Source organism: Drosophila subobscura, chromosome J (assembly GCF_008121235.1).
Source record: "Drosophila subobscura isolate 14011-0131.10 chromosome J, UCBerk_Dsub_1.0, whole genome shotgun sequence".
Classification (NCBI taxonomy): Eukaryota; Metazoa; Arthropoda; class Insecta; order Diptera; family Drosophilidae; genus Drosophila; species Drosophila subobscura.
The window spans coordinates 8,052,972-8,077,602 of NC_048532.1; the positions used below are offsets into that span (position 1 = coordinate 8,052,972).

The following is a 24,631-nucleotide window of genomic DNA, read 5'->3' on the forward strand; positions in this document are numbered from 1 at the left end:
TTTGCTATCGATTGTTTTCGCGCATCTCTAACAAAAATGGCCGCTCGCTAGCAATAGAATAGATTTTTTTGTACCAAATCGCAGCACATCGGGGAATCAAAAAATTAGATAAACAAATAAATAGCTGCAGTCAGTGAAGAGGCCATAGAAATGATGGCACAGATGACGAGCGACAAAGTGGACGGAGACAAGGAGCCGTCCAAATGCGAGGAGGCTGAACCAGGCGCACGCGTCAAGGAAGAATCGCAGCCAAACACCGTAGCCACGGTGCAGCAGGAGGAGGAGGGGGAGATAAAAAATAAAACAGCGGGCTCTGAACTGCTCGCAGCGAATGGTGGACTGAAGGTGGAGCAGGTGGCCTTGGATGAGATGAGTTCGCTGGAGCTGGAAATAGCCGAAATGCACAACACACATCCCGCCGAACAGGCGCTGGAAAATGTCATCGAAATTGCCTCCACCAGCAGCGGTGCGGAAAATGGCAGTCCTGTTGTGGTGTGCGCAGACGAAGCTGCACCGCTGGGGGGAGAGGCGACAGCAGCACAGTTGGACAAGCCCAGCCAGGTGGAGACTAGCGAACCAGCGCTGGAGGAAGAGGATTTGATTGCACTGCTAAAAGGCACGGACGCGAATGAGGAAAAGTCCGCCATGGAGAAGACACTCTCCGAATTGGACAACGTCGATGTGGAGGTGACTATCGTCGGGGAGGGCCAATATCCAACCTTGGAGGTCGACGATGATGAAGACAATGTGCCGGCAGCAGCAGCCGCGAAGAGTGTTAAGTCCACTGTGTCCAGCAAATTGCTCAGCAAAACATCCTCCGCCTCGCCCTCGCCGTCGTACAAAACGAAGCTCTCGCCAGAGCAGGCACGCGCCGTGGCGCTGGAACAAATTGCGGATTTAAAAGCTCAGAAATCGCGCCGCAAAGAGCCTGTGGCAGTGCCCGTGGCTGTGGTCAAGCCAAAGGATATTGTGAGCACGCTCAACGACGACTGGACCGACTGTGACTCTGACAGCGAGGCTCCCGCAGCTGCAGTTGTAACCAAAAAGCCGCCACTGCCGCCACAGCCAAAGACTGTCAAAGTGCCGCAAAACAATAAGCATTTGATTCCCAATCAGGTCAAAGTAGTCATAAAATCGGTTAGCGCCCGGACTCTGGCTAACTCCACGAAGCCCAAGGCTGCCACACCCACAGAGCGTGCGGTCAGCGAGGCGCCAGCAGGTGTCAAGCGCAATCGTGTGCCGAAGATCATTTGGGATCCGGATGTGCCAGAGACACAGAAATCGTTTGCCCAATATGCCAGCTCCAGGGGCACCGCAACGCCGCCACTGGCCACAGCAGCAGATGGCGCTGGCCCCTCCACATCCACAAAGACTGCGAAACCAAGCGGAGCTGCGGCCAGGAGTGTGCCCAAGAAGGAGACGCGTCCGGCCACAGTGGCGCTGATGCGTGCAGCAACGCCGGAGATTCGTGCACCAGCCAAGCGTCGCTGTCAAACGCCAAGCGCCGCGCTGATGCGTGCAGCAACGCCAGAGGTGCGGACACCCGCCAAGCGTCGCTCGCAAACGCCCAACGCTGGCCTGGCCAACGGCGGCGCACAGAAAAAGAAGAAAGTGAGCGAAATTGATCGATTGATGGGGGATGAGGGTGCAGCCAATATGATCCAAGCCGTGGAGCATGAGGCGCGTGAGCTGAGTGCCGGCGAAACTTTGAACAAGCCGCGTATGCGCAATCGGGCCATGACCGTAACCGGACGGGTAAGTATTTCCAACCCTTTTTGCTTCATTTATTAATTATCCTTTCGGTTTGCAGCCCCTGCAGCTGGCATCGCCCAAGAAGGAGGCAGCCACTGCCACTGCACCGAAGAGCGGCAAACGCGCTGCTGCCGCTGAAGCCACAACTCCCGCCACTAAGACCAAGCCACTGGCCTCTGAGTCCTGGGACTACGTGTACAAGGGACGCGTCAATGAAGACGACATGATCATGCGACGACGCTCAAACAGCTCGTACTCCAGCAATGCGTCAGTCAGTCGCCTCTCGCTGGATAACAAAACGGATGCGGAGGCGAATGATCCCACATTTAAGTTCCTCAAGCCCGAGAACAAGGCGAACCAAAGAACATCCACGGGAGGCGGCGATGAGGCACGCACCACCCTGACCAATGACATGAAACGCAGTGCACAGCCCAAGACAAGCAACGAGCTGGTTGTGCTCCACAAGCTGGACAAGCTGGCGCATCTGGTGATCAATGTGCAGCGCGGCAAAGCGGGTCACACCTACACCAGCCAGCTGCTGCAGAAACTCAACGAGCTGCTCGTCAGCGTGGCCAAGAACTCGCAGTACAACACGGTGCTGCTGACCGTGCAGGGTCCACACTACTGCCAAGGCATAGACTGCCAGGAGCTGGTCTTAGGCTCCGCGGAGAAGCGCAAGAACAGCGCCAGTCAGCTAATGCTGGCACTCAAGTGAGTAGAATCTGCGCTTCCTCCGTGATCTTTGCTTACTTTTTGTCCCTGTTTGCCTTGCAGAACATATCTACGCACGCTGGCCACATTCCCGAAGCCGCTGGTCGCTGGCATTGTTGGCAATTTAAAGAATCTGGGCGTCATGCAATTGCCGCTGCTCGACTATGTCGTGGCCGCTGATGATTGCTGCTTTGAGACGAACTATGCCAAGTTGGGGCAGCTGCCCGAGGGATATGCGCTCTTCCATAATCACCCAAAGGTGTCCACTCAATTGGTGCGTTTACCAGCTTATCTTTAAGTGCATTTAAGAGCCTCTAATTCCGTCTTTAAATCCCGCAGCACTCACGTTTATTTCTGCTGGGCGAACGCTTGCACGCTGCCGATCTCTTGGGTCCACAGAGTTTCGTGGACAAGACTTGCCGCGCGCGCAGCGTAGTGGAGGAAGCGCTTGGCGTAGCCAAATTAATATCCACAACAACAGCGGAGGTAAGTCAATCGCATAATGCAACTTATGCCCATTAAATGATATCCCTTTTGCAGTCCTATCGCACTCTAAAGAAGCTCAACCATGCGGCCATTAATTCGACAAATCTGCCCCGCATGGATGAGGAGCTCAAGTCCATTGGAGAGCAATGGGCCACTGCCAGTGTGCAGGGGCACTTGAAGCGTTACCTGAGCGACGTTAACGTGTAGAGCTACCAAAAAAGCACTGGTAGCATCTGGCATCACTTTAAAGTCCACCTTGTAGTTGATCTAAAATTGGAAAAGTAATTTTAAATTTTAAATCCACCTTCAAAACTTACAAAATACTGTACAAACAAACGTAACATAAACAGAATATCTAAAATACATGTGTCACCTAAATGTATACATTAGATGTAATGCATATATCAATTATGTTTAATTAATAATCAAAATTTATAGGATCTTCCAGATTCGATTCAAATTTCCATTTGGCGCCAAACAACTGATGACATTCACACCGAACTCCCAGCTGTGTAATGCTTACCCACACTGGCTTTAGCCAATTGAAATTGTTGTTTATTTTGTTTTATCAGTTTTTAAGTATAGTTTAAGAGTGATTAATAGCTAGAAAATGTTCTTCTATTTAATGTACAGTGTAATGTAATGCATGCAACTAGTAATTCAGCTACTAACGACTAAGTTTGATGTAATGCCCGGCCCAGCAGCCAGCCGCGAATGATGCTTTAAATGCGCACGTTCCACTTCAACGTCCGTCCAGTCCAATTCTAATTGTGTTTCTCGTCCTCGTTGTAGGCTGGCAGCTCCGACTGTATACGCAGCAGTCGCACATTGGTGACCAGCTTCCAATCGCTCAGCGGCTGCTCCTCGGCGTGCACAAAGCTGGACGTGTACGTGACCAGCTCCTGGGAGCCATCCTGATCCAAATCAGCAATCAGCATCGAGTGCTCCTGGTTGTTAATATCAGGCTGGCACACCATCTCATTGCGCTCCTGCCTGCAGAACTGCACAATGTTGCTCTGCGATGTGTTCTCAATGCGCGTATCGGCGCCCATGAAGAGCACCAGAATGACCGTTTCAGTTATGGTTTGCATTTTGTAGCTGCTGCCGCCGCCGCTGCCGTTCACTGCGCTGGCCTTGGTCTGATTCTTGTGGGGTACGCTGTAGGCTTCACGCTTTTGGATTAAGTGTTCAAAAACGTCAAACTGCTGGCTGGCTGTGTGGAATTCGTGGGGGTCCTCGCTGCGTCTCAAACGTTGCTGCTGTTGTTGCTTCTTGCTGTGTGCGGACTTCTCCTTGTCCTTGATGGCGTTCATGTTCTTGTTGTTACCAGCAGCTGGATTTCCATTCTTCTGCACATTGTTGTTGCTGCTGTGTGCGGGCGTTGGCGTTGTCTGTGCTGTGGGCGACTTCCCTGCGGCCTTCTCGGCCACATGCCACTTCCAAAACTTCATCACAAAGCCAGACATCTGGGTTTTGGTATGCTTAAAGTGATACTCAGCGGGCACCATGCCGTACATGCCCGTATTGGTGAAATTTCGCAGCACATGAGGCTTGCCATTGCGCACCTCGCTCAGCACGAACGTCACGTTGCAGTCCTCGGGGCAAGTGCCGCGATTCTCGACCACCAGCTCGCGTCCGCTCAGCGAGTAAATGTTGCGCTGTGAGTCAATCTCGCGGCGTTGTCCGTGATTGCGATGCTGCGCGATCTTGGAGGCGGACAGCAGTCGCTGTCCCACAATCGATTTGTTGGTTATCAGCCCATAAAGCTCCGCCAGTGACTTGGAACGCTGCTGATCCGAGTTGTTGGGCCGCAGACAGATGTAACTGATGTTGCCAGCCTCCAGCTGGAGTCGACTCAGCCGCTGGCAGTCGTGCACACGGAAGCCATCGCCTATGGGTCTGCCATGACGCCCCGACAGCAGCCGCAGCACATTGCGCGCCTCCAGTTGGGCGGGTGTCTCGTGCTTGGGCTGGATAAGCGACTTGGTGCGCTGCTCCAGCGACAGGCTGGTCACCAGCAGTATGTCCAGCACTCCATCGCCATCCAGATCGGGCAGAATGATGGGAAAATCGTAGGCATCGATTTTGTGGGCCGAACGCTCCTTGAAGCGCCAATGCCACTGTCCCGACACCGGATTGATGGCTCCCAGCTCCCCGTACTCGTCAATCACCAGACAATCCGTCTTCCCATTGCTATCCACATCGATGAGAGTGCAGTCCAGTGCCGCTGGTTCGTCCACCATCTCGTCGTACCAGGCCACAGCCCCGGAGCTGCCGATGAGCGAGATGATGCCATTCCGCTTCTGATTGCCCGGCCGAAACTCCGGGAAGAAGGCATCGCCGCGGTACAGAAATATCAAATTATTCTCCCAGGCGCGCAGTCCATTGACCACATTGATGCCGCCTTTCAGTTCGATTTTTGTGTAATTATTCTGCCAGTTGTGGGTCTTGACGCGATCGCCCACAGCTGGACAGGCACCAGTGCCATCCGCATTGCCGCAGGGCACCAGCCAGACAAAGCCAAGCACCGCGAACACGCAGAGCAGCAGGGAGGCTATGAAGCAACTGCGTCTGGCCGTGGACATGGGCGGGCGCTTGGGCTGCTCCGTGCTGCCGCCCAGGATGGCCACGTTGTCCGCTGTGGCATCGAATTCGCTGTTGAAGTTGGAGAACTCAGCGCCCACACTGCCGCCGCCCAGATCGCTGAGCATCACGGAGCGGAAGGTGTTCTGCATGTTGGTCGTGTAGCTGCTCGTCGTGGGCGTCTCCAGTTGGAACCGCTGGTGGGGCTGTGGCTGCACCTGCGGCTTGCTCACAATCCTTGTGGCTGTGGGGCGAGTGGTGTGCGGTGACTTTAGCGCCAAAGTATTTGGCGGTATGCGACTGCGTTGCGATTGGGGCGTAGACTGAGGCGGAGGCAGAGACTGCTGCGGCTGCTGCTGCTGCTGTTCGTTGTGGAATCGCTGGCGATGCTTGCTGGCGTTATGAATTTCAATCTCTTCGTCGGATTCGGAGTCGGTCATGGCCTGACTTAGAGGCGCATAGATGCCTTGGTGGGTGGTGCTGTTGGGCAGGGACTCCGTGTGAAGCATTTTAGCTGAACGAACGAAAAATCAATAAGTTTCAACGTGCAACGATGGACAGCGACAAACGGCGACAGGGTCGAATTTCGCGCACTTACTGACCTTTATTTGATGGCACAAGCTATCGCTGGTTGCTGACATCCACATAGCTACTATTTGTTGTATCTTTATTGGATTAGCCGAACATTAAATTCACAGGCACAGCCCAGCAACCCCAAAAACCAAAACCAAAAGCTATTCGCATTTGTAACGTATGCCGCCTGTTTACCTAAACTGTGACTGGCTATACGCAGTGTTGAGAAATGCGCTTGTTGCTTATCGATAGGAATGTGACCAATGGCAGGTCCATCACTACATGCAGCAAAAACAACAACAACCAGCGTTTGTGGTTTACGTGCGTGAAAATTAGTTAAGTTTTGATGAAAAAACAGTATTTAGGACATTGCAAAAGCAATTCCAAGTGATCCGTATGCTGCGGCAAGGCACTGTGCAATTGGCAAACAAACGCGTGACAGTTAACAAGGACAGAACGTAGTGAATTGACAAAAGTGAAAACGTCTCGGCAGTCATAGGAGAACGGGTGCCAAAACGAAAAGAAAGAAAGAGCACGCTGCCAGAAAAGCACACACAAGTACATACCACATACACATACACCTACATACGCGCAGTGCACTCGACGCCCCTCCCACACATTCTTTAATTAGTTTGATTTTCCAGTAGTGAATAAATCCACACAACCCAAAAACCCCCACCGTGCGAAACGTGCAATCCAACGAAAAGCAAACCGAAAACCAAACCCAATCACCACACACACATACACAGAGATACCGCACACAGCACACCCATACATACATAGAAATTGTGTATATTGCGTAGCAGAGAAACGCCAACGTCGACGCCATCAGCCACTAGCCAGCAGCAACAACAAATAACAACAACACCTCCGAAAGGTATCCCCCCAAACGGGTGCCCATATGTCCACCTATACGATGGCCAAAACGCTGGAGGAGCAGAGTCTGCGGGAGTGCGAGCACTACATACAGACGCACGGCATCCAGCGTGTACTCAAAGACTGCATCGTCCAGCTGTGCGTCTGCCGCCCGGAGAATCCCGTGCAGTTCCTGCGCCAGTACTTCCAGAAATTAGAGCGAGTGAGTGTCTGCCCATTTCTTATTTATGTACTTTTTGGACTTGGGCTTAATTGTCGGGGCAGTGGCACGCACCTGCGCGAGTATTATATGGTGGGGAAGCAACAACGTTTGTGTGGGTTGCAGGTAACACTTCTTGATATCCATGTGGCAGCTTTGGCTGCAACAAAGTGGCCGGTGTCCAGGGGTCTCCGCATGCCTTCCACTAGGCTTCTACACCATTGCTTCCATTTTTCATCCTATAGAAGGTCTTCGCTTTGCTGTTTCGTTCTACAGGGTTTATAAATGCTGAAATCCTTCCGGAAGCAGTCGAATAGTACCAAAAGGTTTCCATTTAACGATTGTCCTTCGATAGACACTCTGATTGGACGTTGGTATTAAATTCTTACACCTGTTTTAATCTCTATTATGCCATCAAAAGTGGGCCAGACAAAGACCCGGGTCCCTTTTATAGATTGTCTATTTTTATTGCGGACAATTTTCGTAGCCACGGATCATGGTAGTAGTAGCTATCAGGTTCTGATCAATATTTTTAGCAGGGCGACAGGTCTGAGTTTTATCTTTGAATAAGGTTGAACGTTGAATCTCGACCTATGGTTGTACGTTTTACTGAAAATTGGAACTTATGTCCTCTGCCCCTCATTTGCTATTACCACAAAACAGGGGTTCTATTGGGTATTCTTATCCTTTAAAGTTTAAACGAATACCAAAAGATCACTAATTTAAGTATTTCAAAACTATCATAGATCACATATAGTACATTTGGTATATCGAAATAGAGGAAAACATAAAAAGTTTGATGTGGGTCCATGTTTCCATGGTCAATCGTTTGGTTTGATTGACTTTGGACCCCGGGACACGAATACCAGTCGCCTTGTCCTGCCATGCGAAAGCAACAAGCAGTGCTTTTGGGTTGGTCAACTGGCGTTCTGTATGAAAATCAATATCACCTCCGGTCTATTTTAGGATGCAAGGTGTTAAGGACACACACATACGCCCCTGTTCATTCGGTAGGGTGTTTTTGCGGGCGTATTTTAAAGCACTTCCTTGGGGATGTGTGGGATAGCCACACAGAGAGATAACCAGCGACAGACAGAGAGAGAGAGAGTGTCTCTCCAGCCATGTACTAAATCCCAGGGGTAGTGCATACTGCAGTTGGAACGCAGCCTGAAAGCTTGTCAGCAGACTGCAGAGAGCTGCTTGCAGCCGGACAATGCAATGAAGCGCGCGCTCACTCTCTCTCTCTCACTCTCTATGTGCCCTTTCATCTCCCCCCTCTCTCTTTCGCTCCTTCTGTTTGTGTATCTGTGTGTGTGGGCATTCTCTCTGTAGCTTCTGCTACTGTTTTGCCTGTTGAATGCCCGAGCCCGCATTCAGTTCGATAAACATCCTGGCGCCGAGCAGAAGCAACTAGAGGAAGCAACGAACCCGCCACCTGCAGAGTCCGTCGTCGGAGGATTTGCTTGTTTTTTTGGTTTACGTGCCTGCTAATCGGTTGCTTTTGCGGCGCAATGGGCAACCAGCTGAGTGTGAACAGCATCCAGGATGCGGTCATGGATCGCCTGAGGTCGGTGGCCCTAACCACCGACGAACATGGTGCAATGCGCATCCGTTCATTTTCCGAGGGCGGCGTTGGCGGCACCGCGGGCCATCATCATCATCAGCATTGCAGCGGACGTGGTGGACGCATTCTGCGCGAGAGCAGCATCGATGGAGGCGTTGCTGTCTTTGATGCTTTGCTGCGCGATGAGCACGAACATCGTCTGAGCTTGGATGCGATGCATCGGGTGCGTCATGTGCGCACCTCTTGCACTACAATACCCGAGGAAGAAATTGTAAGTGATCCCAAGACGCTCCATTCCGCACCCCTCCCTCCAAGAAATTGCGCTCTGTTCCGTGTATGGTCCGACTAAAAGCTCTTATGCCCCTTCCCACTGTAGTGCGAGAGCGTGCGCGTGAGCAAAGCTTTGATTACAGTTATATCCTGCCTGCTTGCCAGCTGCGGCGTCTCTCTGTGCTTCTACCTCGTATAACTGTAAATGATGATGTCGTTAGCGGCGGCAGAGCAAAACAAAGAGAGCCCTTACGAAGTTTGAATACCCTTTTATAGCAGAATGCAAGTTCTCATTTTTATGTGTATTTTATATCCCATTATGCAGCCACACGAGGAGTTCAATCCACTCCATCCTTCTACGCCCCAAGCCGCCTCCTCGCAGGAACTGGCATTAAATGAGAGCTAAACCAGCTGAGTGAGGGAGTGCTTCGGCCATGGCTACAATTGCTACTATTTGGATAAAAAAAAAAGAAGATCAATGTTTAAATATTTACCCATATAGTTTTTGAATAAACATATTTACAAAGCTAATGGATTTCTATGCGCATTTCGAGGGGAGAGTGTAAAGAGAGGAGAACATCTTTGATGGGGAAAAGTGGCTAGCCTGCGCTTTGCAGTGTATGCAAAACTTACCTGACGCACTTATACACACACTCCTACTCTTTTTCTCTCACTCTCTTAAGCTCCCACTACCCGCACTCTCTTTCACTTGCTCCTACTCCTCTCTCTTTTTCGGTTTGGACAGCTTTTTTGCAAGTTAATGTCGAATTTGCACTTGAAACTCGAAAGGAGGCAGTAAAACGAAATCAAAGCTGACTGGCAGCAGCTTCTCCTTCTTCTAAAGCTTTTTGCCAGCCGCCCGCTGCGTCATAGCTGTATCTCTCTCTCTCTCTCTCGCTCTCTGTGTGTGTGCGAAAACTTTATATTTTGGCTGTATATTTGTATCCTTTATCTGTGCGTGCGTGTTGGTGAAGGTCATGCTGTCGTCGTCGTCGTCGTCTCTCAGTCAGAGTCAGAGTGCTTTCCTCTTCGGTTGCGTGTGTGCTCCTGTCTCAGTTGCCGCCAGCCGTCCGTTCTTCTCGTTACTGTGTTACTGTTACTTTTACTTGAACCGTTGCCATTACCGTTACTTTAACCGTGTGTCTGCGTCTGCGGCTGTGTCTGCGTCTGTTGGCGGCTACTTCTGTCGCTGATTGATTGCCTTTGGGGGGTATTCCGGCCTGATCATCGAATTGTTGACCACTTAATGGTCGTGTTTATAGCCGCGTTACGCGTTACATCCGCCCTCTCTCAGTGTTACGACCTGTCAACGGTTCGTGTTCGTCCCCGGGCCGTGCTGTTTGCAGGCCCCCAAAAATTGTGGCAGACAAACAAGACAAAGCTTTACGACTTTATCGCCATTGACCGCCAAATTGGACCATAAAACAGCACAGACAACAAATCATAAAAAGTAAAGCAAAAGAAAACGAGAAGCAGGATGAACCAGGAACCGGAAAAGCCAAGCGGATCAGGCGCTGTGCCAAAAAAGGTACCCACTGGTATTTGGCAGGGATTTAAACCTTCAAAAACTTTCAGATTTTTGTCTTTAATTAAGAATATTTTTGCTTGATTTATGGCTGGGAAATTCTTGGAATTCAATTTGTTATTTAAATTTGGTCTATGTGTCGCTCTGTAAATAATTGAGGAGCTTCATAGCCGCCCACCTCCTGGTCAGGATTTTCAGACTTGTGCGTAAATAAATCATTGTTTGGGTCCGTGGGTGCAGGTTTTTGTTTTCATTTTGGGGTCCACTTCCATTTATCGAGAACCGAAAACTTTTATGTAAATAATATACTCGCCCCCACAATTTCGTTTCCATTGAATGCCCAATTCAGGAGCAAAACTTTATTCTACTTGTGTGTATCTCACCCTACGGCCGGATGTGTGGCGACCTTTTATGTGCCCTCAACCATTAGATGGCTTATAAGCGCCGCTTGCCTTCTCGCCGACCAGCAGCAGAGCGGCCGCATAAATAATTTGGCTAATAAGAAAACGAGGGCCAAGAATCTCAGTCCTAAAGTGCGGGAACTCTTAACAAAAGTTTGGCGTACTCGAGCACCGAGGAGCAACAGTTTTTTAAGGAGCTTTGCATTTTGATTTCCTCTGAGCGGATGTTGGCCTCAGCTTAAAATAATTCATTTTAGAGCGAAAATTTAAATGTTTCCAACAAGAATAACTAAATATTTACACCAAATAAAGCGTTAAAAATAACAATTAAATTTAAATTAGTTTTTAGGAACGTTTGTGCGAAAACTGCAAATGTTTGACAAAACCTTGCCACCAGCTTTTGTCTCTATATTTCAGTGTGTACACGTTGCCCTTAAAACAAAAGGACCACACACCATTCAACGTACAGTCAATTCAAAGGCAAAGGAAAAACGCCATTAAATGTACAGTTTAGAAGGGAATTTCACAGAGATTTCCTCTAAGTTCTGAGCTCCCTGACGATTTTTTGACTCAGCGAAAAGATGTCTTTAATTGGTCGCCCCTAAAAACCACATTTATCCGTTTGGTCATCTGACGTCATGTGGGGCATTGATACAGCTAGTTGGAGGAGCCCGCGGACGTTGCTCTTCAGCTGTCAATTTGCTGTTTGTTGTTGGGACGATGACAGCCTGTGACGACGATTGCCATTTGTGCCTTAGCATAAATGAGCAGCCAAGGACCATTGAAGGGATAGCATAGATCCCCGTTAACGGTATTGGGACGAAGCCTTTGTTGTCACCAAAAATAATGTTTATGCAGGCAGGCTCTGGCAGCAAAAGGGAAAAGAAGCTGACTGTGTAAATGATGGCTCAGGGCAGCAGCAGCAGGGGACAGGCGGCAGTGTCAGGAGCAGGAACAAAAAGTTCACTGAATTGGAAATTTCGCTGAACAAACTTTTGTGGGTGGCGTAGGGAACGCCCGTTTTCTACGGGTCTCTGCCAGCCTTTACGGTTGAAACATTTAAAGCGCAAAAACAAGTCAACGTGGGGCACAAACACACACACAACTGGGGAGTGAGGGGCAGAGGAGAAACTGCGTCAAGTAGGGCGCAAAATTTTAATTAATTCGATTATAAAACGCAGTCACACACATTTTCAGAGCGGAAGAGTGGCAGAGCGGAAGAGTGGCGAGGAACCCAGGAGACAAAAAGCTTTTCCGCATTTCAATGCAGCGCATCCTTTTCCGGCATTCCTCCGCCTGCGCCGCTGCTCCGTGTGGATGGGGAGCCACTGTTCCATGAGTGAACTCAACTGTGAGGCGATAGAAAGTTATGGCCAGTGGCCCACATTTCAGAGAGTGCCTGAAACTGAGGGACAAAGGAAAACCAAAATTTAATTTGCCAAAAACCCACAAAAGAGAAAGACGCACACAGGAGTCAGAGGGATAAGAGATAATTGAATAGAGAAATTCGTGGCGACTGTGTGTTGTATAACTCATTTCATTATTTCTTTGGCATGTGCTGATGTCCATTAGTCTCAGTTCTTGCTACGAGATTTATGCACAAACAAAGTACATGTCCTGTGCATGACTTGCAGAGTAGCAGTTGATCATCCCTTGATGATTTTTGCCTTGAAGCAATGACAAATTGCATCCACTAACACCCACTTGAGAGGCGCATAGAGTGTGCCTTTCTCTGCTCGAAGCGCTGCTCAGATTGCCACACTTAACCTGTCATCCAACCTGCCACCTGCCCCAAGGCCCCAAAGGCTAAAGGCAGACACCGAGTCAGCTTGCAATTCTAACTAGGCGTCTGTGGAGGGCCCTTTTGCAGCGTCCTGCCCAGTGCTAATGAGAGCATTCCATGACACTGATGGTTTCCCCTTTCGAGTGCCCAAATCCGAGAGTGTCTGAGGCTTTGAGAGATAACTGTAATTGTTATTGACAATTTATCCAAAGAGTGCCCGTGTGCGCCCGTGAATTTGCATATTTATGGCCACACGAAACTATAAATTGCCTTGCCATAGCAAATCAAATCTGTTTCCGTCGCTGAAAACTCGTAAACCGCCTACAAACTTTGTGTTTTTCTGTTGCTTTTAGCTTACGTTTCTTTTTTCGTTTTTTCTATACTCTTTCAGAGAGGAATTTAGCTTAGAGTTTTGATCGAATGAACAGCCAAGAAAGCCAATAAAAGCCGTGACTGCGTGCCTTTTTCTACTCCTAAATAATTCTAAACTAATCTGTCTGTAAGCCTAAAAATATTCACAAGTCGAACTAAAGAGATCGCAGGATCTTTGGCATTTCAAAACAATATAGCTGACATGTGCATTATCCATCTTAAAGGGCATCAAATGCCTCGACCCTCTTCCGCTAGCTTTTCTTTCGTGTTTTGCTTATTTTTTACTAGTTTTTTTTCAGTTTTCCATTTTGATGTTGTTAATGCTGTTGTCTTCTGTTGGCACTGGCGCTCAAATTGATTTGTTTTTCGAAGACCTGAGAGCTGAGAGGTGCGCGAATCGAATGGAACGAGCACTCGGCCTTCCATGCCCTCTCCAAAAAAAAAAATGTGCTCTTGGCCACACTTTGTGGCGCTCTGTGGTTGTGTGGCACTTATGCTCTGCTGTGTGTAGTTTCTGTATGATTATCCACTTTTAAAATATTTTTGTAGCGACTGTTACTTTCGTTATAATTGATAGAGCGGCCAGAGGGTCAAACACTGGAAGAAATTGACAAATTTTTACCCAAAGAAAGACCTAAAGCGTCTGACCTAAGAGCATTCTTGGTGATTACCTTTGGCAGCCTTCGCTTGTGCGTCGCCAGAATGAATCTCGAGCAATGTAAACATTTGGGACTCAGGATTATTATCCACCAATTTATCGCTTCATTTTTGGGGATTATTTCTGATTGGTTTTTTTTCTCGACGTGCATGACTGGCGGGCGGCTGCTGCCCACATCTCTTGGGGGGACTTTTGGCCACAGCAACCTACCACAAAAGCAACCTCAAACGGTCTGCAGAGCACACCACACATAACGCTTTACACAGATACACACACACACACACACACACATGTGTGGTGGAGAGGGAGAGCAGGCGTAGATGAGTGGGCGGTGGAGGCAACTATTGAGCAGAGACGCGAAGCCGCGACGCTGGCGTCGCCGTCGCTGCTGCCGTCAGTTTTTGCGGCAAACGGAACGCGATTTCGAATTGAGTTTTCAGTTTGTGTCGCGCCTCCGGTTTGTAAATACGCGAAAAGACAGAGACATACGGCCGTGTCCAAGTCCAAGTCCGATTTCCGAGTAACGAGTACGACTACCCGGGTCCGGGAAAAGCAGAAACAGCAACAGCAACAACAACTACAGCGGGTAGAGACACAAGACACACAGAACAATATATCGTACATGCTTGTAGGGCCCTGCCACATACTGAGTCGTGTTCCTGCAATTGGATTAATTAAGCAATTATACGCGACAGGAAGGCAAACAACAGAAGCGAAAATTGTAGACTTAGGGAGAGGGAGAAGGAGCGCAGAAATTAAAGACTAGAAAAAGCAAATTAAATCACATAAATATGTGTGCTGACGCACGATCTCATAATGATATATTTTTAGGATGTTTCTTTTCTTTTATTTACTTGTTTTTTATATAATTTTATAGCCAATGGCAATCGCACATTTATGCCAATTAAATTCGTTGCGATTTCTTTTAATAGTCTTCAGTTCGAGTAAATATTAATCATTCGCAGTGCTGGACAGAGTCTGTGCCTTTTCGAAAACCCTTTTCAAAAGATCTTTACTTTAGCTACAGAAAATTCTCGCATTTTTGTATATAATTTAAAAGAAATATTTCTGAGAGCATTTCTGTGAATATTTATTTTTATAAATCTTTGACATTGGATTTGTCATTGCTGGCATGGCTGTGGCGGCTGTGCCTTGTATTTGCCGCACGTATACGTAATATTTCTATCATATTTTCTGCACTCTTCTTTGCTGCTTCGGCTGCTTGTAGTTTTGTGGCTAGTGGAATTCAACACATAAAATCTCAACAGTGGAAATCTCACAGCACGTCGTGTCGCGTCGCGCATTTTCATTTTTCGTTTGTTTTTCTGTGTCCATATTAGCAGTGAAGAACTTTTTTGTTGTTTTCAGAATTTTATTGTTGTTGAAAATTGAAAAGTGGCACACACATACACACACGGATAAAACCCACACACACACCTACACACAAACAGAGATACTTCAACTAAAAAGCAGAAAATATGCCTAAGGTTTGCAAAAATGTTTTTGCTAGTCGCTATAAGTAGAACCATAAGACCAGTGCAGCTTGTGGCTGCTGCTATTCATTCCATTCGTTATACGAGGGTTTCAGTACTCACACATGCAGCTAAACATTCGCTTGCACAATCATTCGTTTATTCATGCTCATTGGAAGCAAACAACAGCCCCACATCCCCCACACAATTGCATTCAACGGGCCAGAGCGTGGAGCAGCTCGCACCTCTTCAGTCCCCTCTCTATTTGTCGCTCTATTGTCACTTTTATAATGCACTTTGCGGGCACGTATACAGGCGCACAAAAAGGCTTAACTTACTTTTATATATTTTTTTTTGGGGTGCACGAACTTGCAGTTGCCTTCGCATTTTACATATCCATTTGTCCGTTTTGTGTTTTATTTATATTTATAGTTGTACAAATGTATGCCTGTGCTTTGCATCAACTTTTCTAACTAAGATCAAGTCGTTTAGGGGCTCTTTTTGATAGCAGAACTGTAAGGGATGGCCTTTAAAAGTGTTATTACTTTTTCTGATAATTATGGGAATTGTTTTCGGATTTTCTATACAATATTAAGTATATTTTATAGAGGGTATATATCGAAAATTCCATAATAAATCTGCCTAAAATTCCATTGGCCATTTTTGACATAACATAAAAAATATCTGCTAATTTGTCCTCATTCTGGTTAACCCCCCGTCGCACCTGTCACTTTCTTGTTCCACCTTTTCTTATCGCGTCCCTCCTCTATTTGCTGACTGACATCTACGGGTAATCAAAGTGGCATTTGTCAGCGTACCCCATAAATGTTGTTTGGCCTTTATTAGCAAGTAATTTTGATAAGGGCAGCCGCGAGCTGTGACGCGCTCGAAAAGACTTTCAAGTGAATCGCACGGGGCAGGGAAAGACAAATTTTAAGCAGCGAACGAAGAGCCAATCCAACCACAAAGTCAACTCATCCGACAGGGGCAGGGCGGCAGAGGGGCCTTTGGAATTCAATTTACTATGCGAAATCGATTTCCGCTAAAGTCGAGTATGTCATCGGGAAAACGCTGCTAAAAGCGGAAAACCGCGGAGCTGAAAAAACGGAAAAGCACAGGAAAGGTAATAAAATAAAGGGGTGTTCGGGCTCGGGTTAGGGCATGGCCAGGGCCACTGTCAATGCCAGTGCCACGGTTGCGACTGGTTGGCTGGGCGCCGACTCCGCGTCTGCACAAAGGTCACGGTCACACACGCCCCACGAAGGGTGCCGATGGCTGTGGGGTTCCTGGCTCCTGGCTCCTGACCCTGACAGCAGACCAGAGTCAACAAAGTTGCAATTTTATTGCAGGATATTCAGCCGGAGCCGGAGGTGGAGCCCTCGCCGGTGGCAGTGTGGTAGCTGACTGCATGTTGAATTTTCTGCTGCCGGTTGGTTGGTTGCCCCGTGCCACTTTGTGGTTGTTGCTTTTAGCTGCAATGTCGCTGAAATATGCAAATTCAGCGATGGACTGTGCACTCTACATGGTGTCTGATAATGGAGCCATTTGTATGCCCGACAGGTGGCAGGGACTTGGGTGGCACTCGTCTCTTTTGACACCTCAAAATAAATATATTCGAAGCGCGCGAGGGGCGGCGCCTGGCAGCCCCAAGAACGTTCGATTTGGTTTGGTTTTCACTTTATAATTGCGTTTCACTCTCCGTGTTTTATTTGCTCCTTTTACGCCCCTCAACTGTTTTTGTTTACAATATTCACACTCGCTTTTGTGCGTTTTTCTGCGCTGCCAAAGCGTTTTGTTTAGACAATAAAAAACAAAACTTTGCGCCGTTTCATTTGAAGTTTTGCTTGGATAATATTTAATGGGTAGTAATAAATGATTTTGAATGGTCGTTTTGTGGGGTGTTTTGGGTAGATTTTTGGGTAAATAATTTGCTTGCTTTAGTCTCAGAAGTTTTGCAAAAATAAATGCGCAGAAAATATTTTGCTTGCTTCAGACTTAAAAGTTTGCAAAATAAATCATGGAAAATTCATGGAAAATCTTTAGATAGTTCTTAAATTATTTTATGTTATTGGAAAATAGGAAATGAAATTATTTCTTTGAGAATTTGTAGGATTTATCGTGGAATTTTGCAAACAACTCTCGAGTTCAAGTTTTCTCTTAGATTTATCTGCAATTTAATTCCATTTTAAGATGACAGAAAATGCATTCTAAAACCCAGATATCACCGTCTTAAAGACGTCTTCCTGGAAACCCTTCTAACCCTACTTGTGCCTTCAATATGTATTTCCATCTTCCCGTATTAAATAAAGCTACGAAATTTGCATTTGTGAATTTTGTGTAAGCTATTTTTAGTCTGTATGGAAATGCAACTAAAACTGACAACTGGCCGCCACTTGCAGTCGCCACAGTTGAGTGACGGTTTAATGCAACTTAATCATGCAACTTGGGGCAGCTGCTGGTCAGAGTTCTGCCTGGCTGGTTGGCTGCTTTGACGTCATCCCCGACAGTCGCAGTCACAGTCGCCTCGTGCACTGCACTTTTGGGAGCTGGACAGCTGCTTGGGCTTGCTTGGGGCCTGCATGTGGGTGTCTTAATTTTCATAAGAAGTTAAGACGCCAGGCAGGACTCACACAGACACCACCGTGCACCAGAAGTCACAATGCAAAGCTCTTCAGCTTTTAACTGCCTTCCCGGAATAAGGATGATGATGATGATGGCGGCGAGGCGAGAGCTTAATGACTTTCGCGTGTGCGAGCGGGTGGGGGGCTGTCGCGGAACGGGGGGTGGCAGCGCGTGGATCTTTTCCGGGTTCCGTGCATCTGCCTTTTGACATTTGAATAATGTATTACATATTTCTCAGAAAGGGCTCAGGGCACACTCCTGATTGCAGTTTCTGTACGCCTCGACTCCACGCCCAATGCGAATGACGCACTTTGGGGCTCAAAAGTGTGTGTGGGAGTTGCAGGATTCAAGCTGAATAGTTGGTACATCCTGTAAACTGACAAATGCTTATACATATTTGTAAAGCTAAAATATACAGCGTAGCTACTGGAAAAGTGGGAAAGGGAAACCCAAAGGGAGAACTTGTATGGAAATGGAAATAAAGGATTAGTTTTAATTTGTTTTTTCATTACTTTTGCCGTTCTTTGAGTTCTTTTTTGCTTTGTTTTTCTTTGTTAATACAGCTACCGATTACCCTTTATATTATACTTTAGGAAAGCCTTCCAACTGCCGTAATGTCGTGTGGCTTGGCAGTCTATGAGCGAGCGAACCAATGTTTATTTCAATTACAATCACCACGCGGGGCCTTCAGCAATAATAATTATAATTAAAGTTATAATAATTTGTTAATATGATTACATCTACAGGGAATTGTTGGTACATTAACAGTTAATGTTTGCAGCTAGGAACTCATTTTATGGGGTAAAAAATTAAACATCGATTTGAAGTAAATTTTGCATGTAAATATTTACATAAATTTAAGATACAAATTTCTATAAGCCTGAGACGTGCCTTTGCTTCCATTTATTCTTCAAATAAAAGGGAAATGTCGAAAAATGCATTAACTAAATACACAACCCCAAAATAGGCACAAAAAACTCCACACAGAGCGTGTGACGTTGCTCAGACTCGACTCTAGCTGATAGGAGGAAGCGTGCCCAGCGCATGTTTAAGATAATTCTAATAGTAGCTATTTCTATGCTTAACTTTTAATATTATAACTACAAAATATGTTAAACCCTTTATCTACATTATGTACGCATTTTTATGACAGTCATAAACTACGTAAATCACTGATAAGGCTTCACATAATATAAAACTAATAAGATAATAAGCCCGATATGACGTGATACTAAAGATAAATTCTCTCTTTCCGTGTGTGCCTTGCAGGAACAAGTCAAACTGGATGCCAGTAAACAGGTCATTAGCCCAGACGACTGTGACGATCTCAGCCCAATGCCACAAACAGCTGCCCCACCGGTGCGCAGGCGCGGCGGCATCTCTGCGGAGCCCGTCACCGAGGAGGATGCCAGCAATTATGTGAAGAAGGTGGTGCCAAAGGACTACAAGACAATGAATTCCCTGTCCAAGGCCATTGCCAAAAATGTGCTCTTTGCCCATTTGGATGAGAGCGAACGCTCGGACATATTCGATGCCATGTTCCCCGTCAATCACATAGCCGGCGAGAACATAATCCAGCAGGGCGATGAGGGCGACAATTTCTATGTCATCGATGTGGGAGAGGTTGATGTGAGTAGCAGCGAAAGATCCCATCATAGTCCCTTCATAATCCTTCGTTTGCCCTCCCAGGTCTTTGTAAACTCTGAGCTGGTGACCACCATCAGCGAGGGCGGCAGCTTTGGCGAGCTGGCCTTGATCTATGGCACACCTCGGGCTGCCACCGTGCGTGCCAAGAGCGACGTGAAGCTGTGGGGCATCGATCGTGACTCCTACAGACGCATTCTCATGGGCTCCACCATACGCAAGCGCAAAATGTACGAAGAGTTCTTGTCGCGTGTCTCCATACTGGAGAGCCTGGACAAGTGGGAGCGCCTCACGGTGGCCGACTCACTGGAGACGTGCTCCTTTGACGATGGTGAGACGATCGTGAAGCAGGGTGCGGCGGGCGATGACTTTTACATCATTCTCGAGGGCTGTGCGGTGGTGCTGCAGCAGCGATCAGAGGTGAGACCAGTCCTGGGATATCCTTATGGAATATTTTTGTAATTATATTCATATTTTTTTAGCAGGGCGAAGATCCTGCTGAGGTGGGTCGCCTGGGCTCCAGCGATTACTTTGGTGAGATTGCCCTGCTGTTGGATCGTCCACGTGCAGCCACTGTGGTGGCACGCGGGCCACTCAAATGCGTCAAACTGGATCGTGCGAGGTGCGTAAAAGGAACATCAGTTAAGACTTTGTTTAATTTGTGATTGATTTGCAATTTCCTTGCAGATTTGAGCGCGTTTTGGGACCCTGCGCAGACATACTCAAACGCAACATAACGCAGTATAACAGCTTCGTCTCGTTGTCTGTCTAAATCAAGGACAAACAGCAGAAGCAGCAGCATAAAGCACACCACAGCAACAACCAACAACGCAGCGAACAGCATCAACAACATCTAGCTGAAGAGACACAAAAGGAATCTGTAGCAAGATTTCTGTAAAGTTAATTGCCAGCCATGCTGCAGCCCAAAAGGGATGGAGAGTTATTGGGGAGACAAAACTATGTTAATTAAATATGATTCTGTATGTTGTGCTGAAAGTTTTACCATATACTACATACTACTATTCTCATGTGTGTGTGTTCTCTGTGCACAGATATGCGGCGGCATGTTCCCCCTACGCCACTGGAGCTCTAGTATTTCTTTTTCGCTTTCATTTTTCCCCACTACTTCTGGAGATCAATTTTCACTACACATTTCTCTATGAAATCAGAGTCTGTTTCTAAATCTATTTGTCTAACAAATGGAACATGCTGCCACCCAAAAAACAAAAGAAAGTTAAGAAAAAACCAAAAGAAAAGCAAGTAAAAAAACCAAAAGAAAAAGCAAGAAAAAAACGTTTCATTAAATATTCAAAAAAGATGTCTGAATGTTTTTGAGCAAACAAATTAAAACAAAAAATATAAACAATTAAATGTGTGTATTAAGACTTACACCCACACATACACTCACACACACACTCATACATACGGATTGTTGGAGCGAGCTGGGGTAAGGGGGAAGCAAAGTCATGTAGGAAAAAGTGCAACAATTTCTGAAACGTTTTTAATTTTAGTAAATTATTTTTAAAACTCTTAAATTTAACGGCCAGCAGCATGAAGTCGATAAATTCTATGAAAATATTTAATTTAATGGAAATTAAAAACAAAAAAACAAAAACTAAGAAAAAATTGCCCCGTTTTTATCCCTCAATTCTTTGTTGTTAGCTTTTAGTTGTATTATTATTATTTTAATTAATTTTGTTAAACCCCAGAACACTAATTTAAGCTTTTGGCTCAATGTTTTGCAAACAGTTATACCAATTAGCACAGTTTTGTGCTCTGATATATGCACACCACAGAAGCGTCATATTTACTGAATTTTGGTGGCAGTCAACAGCTGTCAAAATAAATTTAAATTTAAAATTATTATGTTAAAATAATTACAAAACTTCGTGGTGTGTGTGTGCAGCAGAGTATAAATACGTGTGTGTGCGTGTGTGTGTTTCTCATGTCACCATCAGAAAAAATAAGAGCAAAAAAGAGAAGAGAAGTTGCATTTACGCTAAAAAAAGAAACATTCATACAACAGCCGACATTTGTGTATATAAAAATCTGCTTGCTGGATCCATGGCACATTATTTACAGCTGTTGCTGCACCACTCTCACCAACACACACGCGCACACATAAACACACACTAATATGAAGAGCAAAAGCAAATGTGTTTGAATAATGCCTAGGGTATACTCGAGAGCCCCCCAGGTGGGGCATTGAGAATTTATACCGCGCACCCGCCGGCGGGTTAGGCTTCAAAATGTCCACAGAGCAACAGCATTGCATAAAAACTAAACTTAACAGCACATAGATAAAGAGAGAGAGACAGAGAGAGCGAGATTGGATAGGGAAAAAGTAAAACAATTAAAAAAAAATCAATATAAAAATTATCAATGTAAAATCGTATTGTATATGCCGAAAACAAAGGAAAATTAAAACTGAAACAACAACAAAAAAACACACAGAAATAAACAGAAAAACAAACATAAAAAATTAAACACAAAAAAAAAATACAACAAGCATTATAAGAAAAATAAATACATTTACATAGATGTTGCAAAAATCAAAGAAAAGAGAAGCCAAGTGGCAGGTCCTGTCCCGAAACCACTTCCATTGCCTACCCAACCCCACTCCCACTCCCACTCCCCACCCCACTCTCTGTTTACTTTTGTTTTTGTGTCAGGCAGCCTGCCGCTTTCAATGTTGCTGGACGCCATCTTTCTGATACCCACACTATTCACCTACGGCTTGATCTTGCTGCTCATCTGCATTCTGTGCTTCATTGTGGTGTACATCAGTCACAAGATTTACATCTCCATTTACGACAATCTGCCGCTGGCCGTGCATCACGGCTCCATGGACAGCGTGGACATGCGCGGCTACATCAACTCGCCCGTGCGCACTCAACGCTCGGCGCCGCATGTGGCCAGCTCGCGCTCGCAGTTCATCCATCCGACGACGGGTAAGAGGTGCAGACAGGACTCTACGAACTGGAACATTATCCTCGTCCTGCTTCTGCTTGCTTACAGTGCGAATTGCTGTGAATTTGGAGCCCTGCTATCTGGTGGGCATTGAGTGCGACATGTGTCCCAGCCACCGTTCTGTTACCTTTCTGTGCAGCTGTGACCACGAGGCGCCCGTGTGTGCGGCTGTCCTGCAACGCCCACCCGATGCCGTACGCATTATCCGCTACTACGATCAACTGCACAAGATTCCGCGTCTCAAATTCATGCTCAAATGCAACCAGCGACCCATGCCCAGCTTGCTGCGGCAGGAGAGCAGCATGCGCATCACGCTGGACAATATTATGCGGGGAAGGAGAACTTCTCCAGAGCACGCCCCACCGGAGGTGGACAGTAGCACTGCCTGCAATCCGCCGAGACCATAGCAACGTCGACAGCCAATGGAATGAGGAACTGAGGAATGAATGTGCGGGGGAGAGATACAGAATGCATCTATAATTAGGTTTTCATTTTTTGATTTTTTGTAGAACTCGTTTTGCGAGCGAGCGTTCGCCAGCTCGCTGGCCGGCTGGCTGGCTGGCTGGCTGTCGTGCATGCGATTAAAAGTGGAGTCGTCGTGGAATACTCTACAGAGTCCACTCTATTCATAGGCTTCTCTCTCGTTGTGGTGGTTTCAGGGTCGTACGGCCAGTGGGTCGCTCGTCTATTAGAATCGCGTGACCGGCAAAGGAAAGGGTTTGTCTCCAGTTGGAGGGGAATGTACTTGTCTCTGTCAATGTCCCCAAGTCTGGGGCGGCTTATCATTGTGAGTGCGTGGAAAATGTTATCAGTAGATAAAGAGGTTCTTCTCTTATCGCACTTTATGGCCAAATCACAAGTGGAACATCGCCCCACCACCACCACCACCACCATGAACATTCAGAATCATCCAGAGACCCCAAGCAATTTGCTAGACGCCATTTCATTCTTTATTGAGGCAACCAATTAAGAAGGCGGCGCTGGCGCTGCTGATTTGATTGCAATGCACGAGAGAGCGCGAGAGCGTCTACGACTCTGGAATTCTATGAATTATTCGAGTACAAGTCTGTGTCTCTCGTACAGATTTGAGCCCTGGTCAAAGGGAAAGCGGCAGAAACAAGTACAAGTACTTCTATGGATTGCACAAGCCGCTTATCAACACAAAAATAACAAAATAAAACTACTAGCAGCCACAGACGATGGAGCGCAACAGTCTCTACAACACACGACGACAACGACAAACAATCTGGGCAAACGAATCGTATACGTAATGGCAAACAAAGTTCCATTCATTTAACTCGATTCGCTCGATTCAGTTCTCAGGCAGGTGTCAAGCGACGCACACACAAAACCAAACGACGCGCGGCACAACAGAGTAGCAGCAGCAGCAGCAGCAGCACCCCACCATATAAATATATGATACTTAATTAGCATACGCGTTTTTCAGTTCTGTTTCGGTTTCGGTTTGACGTTCGTTCCGCTCTCTCTCTGTTCGTTTGTACATTTGCCTTTGGTGTCACTGTCAAAATATATACGATACTTGCACATTCTGGATACTATAAAGTACAAAGTATCATTAAAAAACGTATAAAGCAACGAAAGAAAGGAACAGAGAAGACATTCACCATGTTGGATCCCATTTCGGACGCCCCTTTGGTGCTGGCATATGCATTCATGTCGCTGCTGGTGCTGATTCTGTGCTTCATATTGGTCAATGTGGTCCACAAGCTGTATCGCAGCATCAACAGCGCTGAGCCCATAACGAGTACGATTTCTACACAGCAGCTGAAGACCTCCATAGCGGAGATAGACCCACTGAAAACCGGTTAAACACATGGAGAGTGGGAGCGAACGTGGTGCGGCGCATAGCGGGAGAATCTCATCGACAGAATGCTCGTGGGAGACAGCTGGCGGTACACCCACGTACTGCACACACACACATACAAACGTATCCTGATATAAACTAAATCAATTAGCCATAAGCCACTGCCACTACAGGCAGTCTCTAGTCAATTAAACATTCTTATTATTGTCCTAAGGTTAGGTTACATATCCATTACAATGTACATAAATAAACGACTTTGAGCATTGAGTAAGCAGCAATTAAGATCGCCAGCCAAGTGCAGAGTAATTGAACTCGTCGTAAACGTCGCCTGATCGAATATAATAC

At 46.7% G+C, this 24,631-nt stretch overlaps 6 protein-coding genes across 12 annotated transcripts; 5 read left to right on the top strand and 1 right to left on the bottom strand.

Moving 5' to 3' along the window:
• The first annotated feature begins 31 nt into the window (after positions 1–31).
• LOC117895416 lies at positions 32–3,312 on the top strand. The gene is made up of 5 exons (XM_034803050.1): positions 32–1,755; positions 1,811–2,463; positions 2,527–2,737; positions 2,803–2,949; positions 3,004–3,312. The coding sequence occupies exons 1-5, from the start codon at positions 151–153 to the stop codon at positions 3,154–3,156; spliced, it is 2,769 nt and encodes a 922-aa protein (XP_034658941.1). The 5' UTR covers positions 32–150; the 3' UTR covers positions 3,157–3,312.
• Positions 3,313–3,498: 186 nt separating this feature from the next.
• LOC117895418 lies at positions 3,499–6,280 on the bottom strand. 2 transcript variants are annotated; one of them, XM_034803052.1, is made up of 2 exons: positions 6,135–6,280; positions 3,499–6,046 (listed from the first exon to the last, which is right to left on the bottom strand). In XM_034803052.1, exon 2 carries the CDS (start codon positions 6,039–6,041, stop codon positions 3,714–3,716), a length of 2,328 nt encoding a protein of 775 aa, XP_034658943.1. In that variant the 5' UTR covers positions 6,042–6,046; positions 6,135–6,280; the 3' UTR covers positions 3,499–3,713. The 2 variants fall into 2 exon arrangements, with proteins under 2 accessions (XP_034658943.1, XP_034658942.1); XM_034803051.1 differs by having other exon boundaries at positions 3,499–6,048; positions 6,158–6,221.
• Positions 6,281–6,375: 95 nt separating this feature from the next.
• LOC117895421 (cAMP-dependent protein kinase type I regulatory subunit) lies at positions 6,376–20,715 on the top strand. 5 transcript variants are annotated; one of them, XM_034803058.1, is made up of 5 exons: positions 6,376–7,183; positions 19,117–19,476; positions 19,537–19,911; positions 19,977–20,113; positions 20,179–20,715. In XM_034803058.1, the coding sequence occupies exons 1-5, from the start codon at positions 7,007–7,009 to the stop codon at positions 20,261–20,263; spliced, it is 1,134 nt and encodes a 377-aa protein (XP_034658949.1). In that variant the 5' UTR covers positions 6,376–7,006; the 3' UTR covers positions 20,264–20,715. The 5 variants fall into 5 exon arrangements, with proteins under 5 accessions (XP_034658949.1, XP_034658948.1, XP_034658952.1 ...); XM_034803057.1 differs by having other exon boundaries at positions 6,377–7,183; positions 19,974–20,113; XM_034803061.1 differs by lacking the exon at positions 6,376–7,183 and adding an exon at positions 14,190–14,339 and having other exon boundaries at positions 19,974–20,113.
• LOC117895422 lies at positions 8,478–9,458 on the top strand. Its single transcript, XM_034803062.1, has 2 exons — positions 8,478–9,015; positions 9,340–9,458. The coding sequence occupies exons 1-2, from the start codon at positions 8,692–8,694 to the stop codon at positions 9,418–9,420; spliced, it is 405 nt and encodes a 134-aa protein (XP_034658953.1). The 5' UTR covers positions 8,478–8,691; the 3' UTR covers positions 9,421–9,458.
• Positions 20,716–22,130: 1,415 nt separating the features above from the next.
• LOC117893858 lies at positions 22,131–23,095 on the top strand. Of its 2 annotated transcripts, none has more exons than XM_034800627.1 (2): positions 22,131–22,442; positions 22,510–23,095. In XM_034800627.1, exons 1-2 carry the CDS (start codon positions 22,181–22,183, stop codon positions 22,866–22,868), a joined length of 621 nt encoding a protein of 206 aa, XP_034656518.1. In that variant the 5' UTR covers positions 22,131–22,180; the 3' UTR covers positions 22,869–23,095. The 2 variants fall into 2 exon arrangements, with proteins under 2 accessions (XP_034656518.1, XP_034656519.1); XM_034800628.1 differs by having other exon boundaries at positions 22,131–22,449; positions 22,510–22,602.
• A 527-nt stretch (positions 23,096–23,622) lies between these two features.
• LOC117893859 lies at positions 23,623–24,568 on the top strand. The gene has a single exon (XM_034800629.1). It carries the CDS (start codon positions 24,088–24,090, stop codon positions 24,289–24,291), a length of 204 nt encoding a protein of 67 aa, XP_034656520.1. The 5' UTR covers positions 23,623–24,087; the 3' UTR covers positions 24,292–24,568.
• Positions 24,569–24,631: the final 63 nt, after the last annotated feature.